Source organism: Pseudochaenichthys georgianus, chromosome 4 (genome assembly GCF_902827115.2).
Source record: "Pseudochaenichthys georgianus chromosome 4, fPseGeo1.2, whole genome shotgun sequence".
In the NCBI taxonomy this organism is placed as follows: domain Eukaryota; kingdom Metazoa; phylum Chordata; class Actinopteri; order Perciformes; family Channichthyidae; genus Pseudochaenichthys; species Pseudochaenichthys georgianus.
In genome coordinates, this window is record NC_047506.1 from 44,894,883 (window position 1) to 44,907,164 (window position 12,282).

The following is a 12,282-nucleotide window of genomic DNA, read 5'->3' on the forward strand; positions in this document are numbered from 1 at the left end:
AGACAAAGACCTTGACACTGTCTTGACATTTATAAGGAATAGTTGGTTGAAAGTTCTGATATTCAATTTTGTAAATAGTGAGATTTTCCAGTTTCTTATATTTATATAAATAGTTGGTTGAAAAAAACATATTTATAATAAATTGTTGGTTGAAAAAAAGGTTGAATGCTCAATTTGTATTTTTACACATCACATGAACCTTGGTATGTAATATGAAGTCATTATTCAGTCCTAATGTATCTCAGTCCCTGCTGTGGTGAAAGTAGAGTGATAAACACCTGTTTTACTCAAAATTCGAATTACATTTTTTTCATTTTAGACATGAATTACACATTTATACACAGTGTAATTCAAATATTTCACTGCTTTTGTGATCCTAAGACTTTGGTAACCAAATCTAAAACACCAAAACAATTCGATCACATGAGTAAATTTGTGTTTTCACAAGAGTTTTGAAGATTTTCCGAAAATCGGATGTAACATTTTAAGCTTTTGAGCTACTTATCTCATCAAACAGTGCTCTAAGGTGAGTAATTTGCATATATAGCAATACCAGAGATTGTCTTGAACATTTTGATATTTAACACATGGGGTGCCATGTTAGAAGAAATACATTTAAAAGGGGATTTAAGAAAACATCAACAATTCGAGAAAATACCCTTAGACTCCAGAGGGTTAAGCCCCACGGACCCGGTTCCGGGGCCGAAATCGCGTGATTTGCAGGAAACAACGTCTAAGGAACCTTAATATTTAATAAACTATGAATATTTTATATCCATATAACGGGAAAAAACTCATTTAACTGATCTCTTTAATTATTCTTTTTAAAAAAAAAAAACACAATGCTAACAGTGAGCCTCTGAATTAGCCCAGAGCGAAAAATGCTAACCTATTACTGCACCGAAAATCACTCCTAGCTCCCTTATTACTTATCCTAGCTGCACATCCAACACATCGTTTATGATCGTAAAGACACAGAATCTAACGGTGCCCACCTCAACACTGAAAGATACAAACTTGTGGCGTTATCAACAAAAACGTACATCAAAACAAGTGGCGCTAGGTAGCCCACAACGCTAACATGGCTTACCTTTGTCTTTGTCTGTTCTAAACTGGTCTTCAATGGCATTAAAACGATAAAAACGATGGTGTAGTTAATCCATAGGTTAATATCCAATGTGGCTGTGTCCCCTTTGAAATGTTCTGATAATCTATAAGCAATAAAACTGCAATTCTGTTTTAAAATAGTAGAGCAGGCCATTCCAACCTGATCTCACCAGAATGCGTGACTCCACTACGACTCCTTAACACCGCATTGCCTGGTGGAGTCACGAACGTTGTTACATTTACGTGTCTGCACCACGCAAACAACCCCAATCTAAAGTGAATGAGGCTCCTTTGTCGTGGTGCACACACGCATTTCTACCACATCCTGCAGTGAGCTTTTATTCTATAAAACGTTTTTAAAATCTACTTTATAGCTTGTAGTAACTCACGGGAGGCTTCTTTTATTTTATTTGTATTCATAATAATTGTTATTTTTCATCAGAATGTATTATGGTGCATTAGTTACGAATTTGTGTTCTCAAAAAACAGTGCATTTTGTGTAATACAACTGTGATTTTACATTAGTTTGTTTTTAAGGAAGGCCAGAGCTTCAGCTGTGTCAAATAGATTGTTCCCTTTAGTTAACGTTTTTTAAAAGAACATTATATTCCGATTTGATCATGTCCCCTTTCTTGTATTACGGAGAGCAATGTGAGCGTCCATTCCCATTGGATAACGCAGGATTTTACACCCGGAAGTAAGTATTCTCTTTACTGTCGATTGATTTTACAGTGATATCTGCATTACTCATCAACTCAAAAACACCAGATTATCCTTGTTGATTACACAACATTGGTTGGTTTAAATTGTGTACAATGCTTTTGTAATTTTCCCCTTCGATTCGGAGAAACAAATATTTGTTCAGTATAGGATGGCCGAAGACACTACACTACCCAGAATCCTCAGCTATTGTTCCGCGTTGCCTCAAGCTCTGTGATTGGTTGACCTCCAACTGCATTCCATATGAAAAAAACGTTTCGTAAAAGATAAATCATACTTTATTCAGCAGTGCTTGCTTTACTCTTTGAAAGTCATCACATGAATGCATTGTAATAAATGGTTTGGCTGCATTAAATATTACACATCTGTCGGAGTTCTTTATTTGTATTTATCTACAGAGATCGGGCTCAGAATAGACCGGAAACTATTCTTTTACCGTTCTGTTTTAATTTCACAATAAAGTTAGTAGTAATAATTTGTTTTGATATTATTGTTTTTTATTAACTACTAGACCGCTGGTTCATGTTAAGACCATCTTTTATGTGTTGCTGTGGGTTTTTTCAATCGCTTTTGTGTTACAAATATCAAAACAATAACTAAATATATCCGTCGTAAACTAAACCAGAAACAGCAGTATATTTTATTTTGTAAACACTGTAAACTTGACAGCTTTTTAACCCAAACCACCTACTGGTTAAAGCACGTTATTACACGTTTAGAGTAATATTGAAATCTTGAAAAGGGATGTCCAAAATAGCAATTATATACAGTTTTTAATTAACTATTTGTAGAGAATAACGAGTAATGTATATACTTTATAGGGATCTGCAGATACATATTTAGTCTTCTCAAGCACCAACAATCATTACATTACATTACATTGCATTTAGCTGATGCTTTTATCCAAAGCGACTTACAATAAGTGCATTCGACCAACAAAATACAACCTTGAAGAAAACAGAATCATAAAGTACATCAGGTTTCATAGAGCAAAAACATTTCAAGTGCTACTCAACTGGCTTTAGATAAGCCAGTCCTCCAATCAAATATCTCTCCTGATTGTTGGCACTTGACAATCACCTTCCCTGCATTTTACTCAGGTGTAACTAAAGTCTGCTTTAAGGGTTGTTTATATTTCACATCATTAATCAGAATCTATAAAGTAACTAAAATAAATGTAGTGGAGTAAAAATACCAGGTTAACCTTAAAGAAAGCCCTCAGGATTATAAAAGACCCCCATCACCCCAGCCACAAACTGTTCTGTCTGCTGCCATCTGGCACAACAGCCGCATTCTCGGAGAGGATGTGGCTGTTGTGGAGGACTACAGTACCTGGGAGTGCACTTATGGGCTGAACTGGAGGATCAACACTGACGCTGTGTACAAGAAGGGGATGAACAGACTCTATTTTCTGAGGAAGCTGAGATCCTTCCACGTGTGCAGCAAGATGCTGGAGATCTTCTAATCTGTTGTGGCCAGTGCACTCTTCTTTGCTGGGGGGGGGGGGGGGGGCAGCATCAGCATCAGGATCAATAAACTGATCAGGAAAGCTGGGTCTGTCATCGGCATCAAGCTGGACCCCTTTGAAGCTGTGGTGGAGAGGAGGACACTGAACAGGCTGTTGTCCATGATGGATAACCCCACCCATTCTCTCCACCTGCAGCTGGACAGTCAACGGAGCTCCTTCTCCAACAGACTGCTGCAGCTCCGCTGTCACAAGGACCGATACAGGAACACATTCCTGCCCACTGCCATAACTCTGTACAATAAATCACCTCTGGCTGGAAGAGAACTCTCTGCTCCATAGTTTCTCTAATACAACCTCGCTGTACATTTTACACATATATAATCTGTTCAATATTTGATATTCCATATTCCATTGTCATATATTTTTGAATATGTATATTTGCATATATAATATCTACATGTATGTTTTCTATTTCAACACGTATATTTTCTATTTTCTTTTCTTTTCTTTCTATTCTTGTTTATTTGTGGTTTTGTTTTATTGTAAAATGCCTTTTATGCTGCTGCAACAAAAACAATGTCCCAAATTGGGATCAATAAAGTACCATCTTATCTTATCTTACATCCGGACTAAAACCACCAGACTCAGGGACAGTTTCATCCCACAGGCCATAAGACTATTTAAGACCTGAACTTTGAAATAACATCCATAACATTCATCTGGCTGCTACTTAGAAATGATTTGTCTAATATATTCCAATCGCTTGTATAGACTCTTATTGCACTATTTCACTTTTTACTATTTGTATTGACTTGCACTATTTTTTCTGTTTATCTGTTTTATTGTGTTGCACTGTTGGAGGAGCCTGTGACCTAAGGTGGGGGGGGGGGGTAGGAGACGTTCGATTCCTGTTTTGAATAGTGTGCTGTCGATGGGTTTTATTCCATTTCAAAATGCTGTTTGTCACTCAGGTAAACTTCAACATCCAACATCCAATCACAGAGCTTGAGGACAAACCACAGGGTTTGTCAAGCAAAGCACATGGTGTAGTCCCAAACGATAGCTGAGGATTCTGGGTAGTGTAGTGTCTTCGGCCATCCTAAACTGAACAAATGTTTGTTTCTCCGAATCGAAGGGGAAAATTACAAAAGCATTGTACACAATTTAAACCAATCAATGTTGTGTAATCAACAAGGATAATCTGGTGTTTTTAAGTTGATCAGTAATGCAGATATCACTGTAAAATCAATCGACAGTAAAGAGAATACTTACTTCCGGGTGTAAAATACTGCGTTATCCAATGGGAATGGACGCTCACATTGCTCTCCGTAATACAAGAAAGGGGACATGATCAAATCGGAATATAATGTTCTTTTAAAAAACGTTAACTAAAGGGAACAATCTATTTGACACAGCTGAAGCTCTGGCCTTCCTTAAAAAGAAACTAATGTAATAAAAATCACAGTTGTATTACACAAAATGCACTGTTTTTTTAGAACACAAATTCGTAACTAATGTAATTTTTACATTCTGACGAAAATAAAAATTATTATGAATACAAATAAAATAAAAGAAATTACTACAAGCTATAAAGTAGATTTTAAAAACGTTTTATAGAATAAAAGCTCACTGCAGGACGTTGTAGAAATGTGTGTGTGCACCATGACAAAAGAGCATCATTCACTTTACATTGGGGTTGTTTGCGTGGTGCAGACACGTAAATGTAACAAAGTTCGTGAGTCCACCACGCAATGCGGTGTTAAGGAGTCGTGGTGGAGTCACGCATTCTGGTGAGATCAGGTTGGGCCATTCCTACCACCCTAATGGCCCCATAAGAGGTTTTTTTTGCTAAATCTGTCTAAAAAGGTCAAATATCACTTGTTTTGCATCAATCTTGATACAGGGTACTTATTATATGTTGTACTTTGGATTCCTAAAGCTTTTAGTCTACTAACCCATCATCCAAGGTTAGTTTTTACTATAAGTACAACATATTTTTTGGACGGACACGATAATTTACAGTTTTTTACTATGTTCAATCTGAATTTTCTTTCAAATAAAAAACATCTATATTGATTCTGACTTTTCTACATCCAACTCACAGGTTTATCAATACTTTGAGAAGAAAGATTATTAATTTAACCCTTTTAGAAGGGAAGATATGGTCATTTGTTCTGGGAATGTCATTTTCGAGCCTGAGACCTGAAAAACAGGCTCAGGACTTAACAGGTTAACACATCTGTAATACCATTTAGCGATTCTAACTGCCCTTAAAATGGGCAGAATTCACACTAAATTAGGTTCTGTTGAAGTTATACCAAAGTAAGCTTAGAATAATTTGAAACAATCATTGGTCCTTCAGTCTTTTCTCACCTTAAAAGCGTAGTAGAATGGGAACCAATAGAGGAAAATATCGGAGAAGAACTCTCCGAGGCTGAAGACGCCATACACCACCCAATACGTCAGCCATTTTGTGTCGTCTTCTTTGCTTGGACTTTCAAGGGCTTTGATTCTGCAGATACGAGTGGAAATAGATTGTCAAATGTTTCAGGTGAGCTGATGAATACATTTATCTTTGAAATACCTTCAGAAATAACAGAGTTGGAATTTGACTGAAGCATGTCCAGCTATATCTCAGTCGAGCTTTGGTGAAGGCTACCAGTACAATGTCACAACCAGAGTATAAAGATCCTTTGGTAACATAAAACATCTGAAGAGGGTGGGAACAGGGTAAAGAATAAGAAAAAATTAAATTCTACTAAACAAATTTGTGTTTTACGTTAACACTTTGCTAAAATCGTAGTTTTGTGAAATGTAGGCTCTAACTCTTAAATGAAGTTGGCGAAATTCCTTACAATTCATTGTCACAAAACAAAAAGGTCAGATACTATTGGTTGGTATTTAACAGGTTATTGTATTTTAAGCTATTCATGTGTTTCTTTCACATTTCAAGAAATCAGAGTCTGAAGAGAAACAAGAAACTCTAGCTATTCAATGAATGTAATAATAATAATAATGATAATACATTGTATTTATTAAGCGCTTTATCAGGTGCTCAAATACGCTTTACAGATGTAAGAAAATAAAGTTAAAAAAAACACATTAGTCACAAGGACAGGTCATCAATCACAAGTTAAAAGCTTTGGTCAGTGTTTCGAAGGTGGGGAGGTCAGTACAGTCTCTGATTTGTTGTGGGAGTGAGTTCCAGAGGGTGGGGGCAGAGATGGAGAAGGCTCTGTCACCCCAGGTCCGGTGCTTGGTTCGTCTGGGGATAGAAAGGAGGTTGGCTTCTGATGAGCGAAGGCTGCGGGAGCGGGTGTGATGGTGGAGCAGGTCAGTGAGGCTGGTTGTTGAGTGCTTTGTGGATCAGGAGGAGATTTTTAAATGTATTCATTGACGGATGGGGAGCCAGTGCAGGTTTTGAAGGGCAGGGGTGATGTGGGCTCGGTAGTGGGTGTGGGTGAAGACACTGTAAAAAATGGCTGTGAAATCCACAGTTATTTACAGTGTTTGTGCACAGTAAATTACTCTATACTATTTTAGAGTATAATACCGTGTTTCCAACCAAAAATTACTGTACCTCTGGAGTTACTTTAAAAATATCAGTAGTAACGTCCCAACTGTATACAATCTCAGTAACCAACAATGTACTGTAGAAAATCACAGTAATAACAATACACTGTACAAGATCACAGCTACCAACAATCACACTAACCAACAATGTACTGTAAATAATCACAGTAACCAACTGTGGAAGATCACAGTAACCAACAATGTACTGTAGAAGATCACAGTAACCAACAATGTACTGTAGAAGATTACAGTAACCAACAATGTACTGTAGAAGATCACAGTAATCAACAATGTACTGTAGATAATCACAGTAACCAACAATGTACCGTAGAAGATCAGAGTAAACAAAAAAGAAAGAATCAACCGAAAAACCCTATTTCTAGAATAGCTAAAATATCTTAAATAAACCAACATCTTTTTCTTAATACAAATAATCTTGATGCAGTGTAATTACTAGTTTGGCTATACTAGATATTGTATATACTTAGTCAACACACTCTCACTCCCTAAGCGTCCAGAAGCAACGTTTGGTCAGTGTCCGTGGCGTGCAGTTGTGACGCTCCTAGGCTCCTTCAGCGTCATAAAGGGAGGCAAATAGCTTTCAACTGATTGCAATGTATTCCCATCTGCGGCGGGATTTGACGCTCATGGAAGCACGGCATTCGTTTGTGTCGGCTGCCCTTAAAGGCAATGTGAGCGTTCATTCCCATTGGATAACGGTGAATTGTACAACCGGAAGTAAGTATTCCTCTTAGTGTCGATTGATTTTACAGTGATATCTGCACTACTCATCGACTAAAAAACACCAGATTATCCTTGTTAATTACACAACATTGATTGGTTTAAATTGTGTGCAATGCTTTTGTATTTTTCCCCTTCGATTCAGAGAAAAAAATATTTGTTCTGAGTAAAGGATGGCAGAAGACACTACACTACCCAGAATCCCCAGCTATCGTTTGGACTACACCATGTGCTCTGTTTGACAAACCCCATTTTTTTCACTATTCATTCCAATGGCTGGCGTCTATGTCACGTGATCTTCAAATTTCTCCCTACAGAAAAAGAAAACATGGCCGAACTTCGTTTTATTCTCGGTGTAAAATGCCTATTTTAAAGTTAGTTTGGCCATTAAAATGCGTGTTGATGTCATTTGATGCGAGAAATATGAGTTGTTATTTCAGATTATGTGTGCAGTGGATGTACATGATCTTTAGTTTGCTAGTTATTACGAAGATTACTTCAGGAAATCGCGACGTTTTCATTGTTACCAAGGTAGTTGCTAGGGACGCTGCTATCGATATTATTTCTGTTATGTTGTGTAACTGTTTAATGGTGTTATCTTTATTGCTACCCCCTTCCCGTCAATGTAGTGTTGGTCCAGAGCGCAAACATATTAGTTTAACAAAATCCGCATCTAAAGATAGCCTACCTTATTTTGCCCTGTGCAATTCCAGTCTCACATCTCACAGCACATCGTCATTAACAAATACCGGAAACAGACCGAAAACATTTAAAAAAAAAAAATAATACTTTTTTCCGAATGTGCTTGCTTTTCTCTTTGAAAGTCATCACATAACGGCATTGTAATACACGGTTCGGCTGCATTAAATATTACATATCTGCCGTAGTTCTGTATTTATAGAGCCCTGATGAGAAGACTTCTAGACAAACATGAGGAACTGAAAACGTGACGTGGATCATAAATATATCAGCCATTAAATAACATCTTACATTTCTTTTCACACAATACGTCTCTTTGCAGTATCAACACTAATTCGGTTGACTTTTATATTTGATCCAATTGGTAGATAGGCTGTATTTACACCATAAAGGTGCACAGCTGATATAAAGGGACACCTAGTGGTTAAAGCATGTTATTGAATTTCATTAATTTTATTATTAGATATTAATAGGATCCCTATAAAGTATATTCATTACTCGTTATTCTCTACTAATAGTTAATTAAAGACTGTATATAATGACTATTTTGCACATCCCTTTCAAGATTTTCTAAGGTTTATTGACATATCATATAGGCCTACACAACTATGGTGTAGTTCTGCATTGAATGAAAAACTTGGGTCGCAGGTTCCTCAATAGTGCATTACAAGACATCTATAAATATTTGTGCATACCTCCAGCAATGTTAACTATGTTGAAGCACTTATTTTAACTGATATTATACATGTATTATACTCTTATAAGATGTATGTAGATATTTCGTCTCCGGCCTTGTCAGGTATTGAACAATCAATAAATAAAGAACACAGAATTGTTAAAAATAAAACACAGAATTTGTGTGATTATACACATAAACACCACTGCATATTTACAACTGTTACACATACTGATGTAACGCAAATGTTCCAACTTGGGATCAATAAAGTATATCTTATCTTAAGCTGATTGATGGCTACTGCCATATTTGCAAAATGTGCCTCTGAACCTTGACAAGTGTATGTTTCAGGCTTATCAATTAATGTAATGTAATGTTATCAATTAACTACAGGGGTCACAAACATAAGACCAGCTGTTAAATAAAGCTCTTTTGACCTTAGCTGGCATGTGTGTATATATATTAATGCTGCCCATTATGGGCACAAGCCATTTCCACCCATTTATTAATTATATGTTTTAAATGTGAGTGTTTCCTATCCCCTAAACCTCCAGGGATGTACACAGTTTAATACTGGCAACTTCTTATTATGGGAAATACGAAAACGTCTCTTAAAACTACAACTCCCAGTAGATACGTGCCATAGATAGAGAACATGTTGCGAAACAGAATAGCCAGCATGTGTAGTTCTGGGGACGGGGTGGGGGACACACGGTGGACCCGTTCAAATCCAGTTTTGGACAGTCTGCCGTGGTTCCATCCCATTTCAAGTGCTGTTCGAGAATCGGTGTAACCCTCGGAGCACACTCTCCAATCACAGAGCTTGTGGACTATCACGGGGTTTGTCAAACAGAGCACATGGTGTAGTCCAAACGATAGCTGGGGATTCTGGGTAGTGTAGTGTCTTCTGCCATCCTTGACTCAGAACAAATATTTGTTTCTCCGAATCGAAGGGGAAAAATACAAAAGCATTGCACACAATTTAAACCAATCAATGTTGTGTAATTAACAAGGATAATCTGGTGTTTTTTAGTCGATGAGTAGTGCAGATATCACTGTAAAATCAATCGACAGTAAGAGGAATACTTACTTCCGGGTGTACAATTCTCCGTTATCCAAAGGGAATGGACGCTCACATTGCCTTTAAGGGCAGCCGACACAAACGAATGCCGTGCTTCCATGAGCGTGAAATCCCGCCGCAGATGGGAATACATTGCAATCAGTTGAAAGTTATTTGCGTCCCTTTATGACGCTGAAGGAGCCTAGGAGCGTCACAACTGGACGCCACGGACACTGACCAAACGTTGCTCCTGGACGCTTAGGGAGTGAGAGTGTGTTGACTTAGTAGATATATATTTTTAAGACCCCATGTCTTTGCAAACCAGAAGAACTACAACTGTGGTGCTGATTTGTACCAAGCTGCATAGCGTGGCTCTAGGGAATTGTAGTTTTTAAAATATATTAGTGTTAAGAATACACTGAGGGGTTTAAGGGGATGGTAAACACATGTGTGTAATCAGATTTTAAATACATTTTAACCATATTTGACCCAAATGTGACAGTGGCCCCCAGTTTTGACTATACTCACATGATATCTGAGGTCAAGAGCTCTCTAGAACACAATGTCCCATGTCTGTAGTCCCTTTTGTTGCTTATATAAGCCTTCAAACATGCACCGAGGTCAAGGTTCAAAGGTCAGTATTTCAAAGCAGGAGCCATGTGGAATCTTAATACTGACATACGTTACTCTCCAAGTCAAGACCTTTCCAACAATGTATTTGGTGTACCTCTACGGCAAAGTTTTCATTTTCTCATGTCATGGTCACAAGCCATCCCAGGCGTATAGTGTGGAGAGCACTTTCAAGGCTCAATATATAGAAGCTTTTTCTTTATTTATTTTGTTTTATGGGGAGAATTTATGAATAATAAACTTTGTGCTGTGATTATATTTTGTGTTGCAGTTGAGAATGGAAAAAGGTTATGGTTAATGTATCTGATCATGTAGACTAATTTTAAAGTTGTATTTCTTCTTCAAAAAGTATCCTGTCTAACAGCACAGGATTCAATGGGATATACTATAGCAGGGGTCACCAACCTTTTTTAGGGTGAGGGCTACTTTCAAAAAATAAAACAAGTCGAGGGCTACTTTTACTCCTCTTTTTTTTGTTTTTTGCAGCGTATATATTTAGCACATTTTAACATTATTATATGCTGACCTTTAACCTTTGTGTGCTGTTTGGGTCTGTGGGACCCGTTTGCAGTGTTTACTAAAAGAAAATGTTTGCAATTTAATTAATTTAACCTGCTTTATTTGGGGGTGGATCTCACCTCCTCTAGGGGGGTCCTCACCGCCTCATGAGCATGCATGGAAGATTTTTTTTTAAATGTTGAAGTTAAATGCATCAATCTGGTGCACTTTGAGCACAACATGAATTGATGGATCCAGCTCTCAACACTCAGATGAAAGGGAGCTGTATTTTCAATAATCCATACATCTTTAGAATATGATCACAACCAATAACAAATCATTTAAACTGGTTTATTCTTATCTTATGTTACCTATTAGCATTCTTTATTTTTCTTTATGCATATTTTACTAACCACTCCCCTTTTAAACTGTTTTTTTTACTGTCCTATAGTACACATTGGAATTATTTCTTACTTTATCTATATTAAATAGATAAAGGTGTGCTCTCCCTAGCTCTCTTTCGCTCCGTCTCTCTCTGTCTCTCTTTCTCCCTCCCTCCCTAGCTCACTCACTCTCTCTCTCTCTCTCTCTCTCTGTCTCGCTCGCTCACAAAAGCTGTGTGCTCCTCCGTGGCGATGACGGATTGCGTTAAAAAATAATAATAAACATATTTGTAAAGTGGGGACACAAAGGTGATTTTGAAAAGTGCGGGGGACACTGTCCCCAGTGGAAATTACGCCATGCGTGTGTGTGCGTCAAGTGCAATAAATATATAAGTTACACCACACAGAGTAAAACTCTGCCCCTCATGTATTGTATAGGCTCGCATGATAGGCTGTTCAATGGGGCTGATGTGTAGTGCAGATTCTGCCAGAAGGAAAATCAGCGGGGAGGTGACAAATTGGTTTTCTTCCCGACTGCAACGCTGGTCCCGCAAATCAAGCAAGAACGTGATTGGTCGATATTCATTGTGGGGGTGGGGGAGGGGTGTTATAGAGGTGTAGTAAGTAGATAGAGTTCGCTATGATTTAGGTTTCGTTTATGCATAGGGTAGATTCTTTTAATTACATTTCCTTTTTTGTTTTGTGTATTTTATACATTTTGGATTTG

At 37.6% G+C, this 12,282-nt stretch overlaps 1 protein-coding gene across 3 annotated transcripts in view; it reads right to left on the reverse strand.

Annotated features, from left to right (window-relative positions):
- The window catches only part of reep6 (receptor accessory protein 6), a 92,793-nt gene that overhangs the window by 10,650 nt on the left and 69,861 nt on the right, over window positions 1–12,282 (reverse strand). For all 3 annotated transcript variants that reach the window (XM_034080525.1, XM_034080524.1, XM_034080523.2), the window contains exon 3: window positions 5,669–5,807. In XM_034080525.1, coding sequence (XP_033936416.1) covers window positions 5,669–5,807 — 139 coding nt within the window. The remainder of the gene's footprint in view (window positions 1–5,668; window positions 5,808–12,282) is intronic.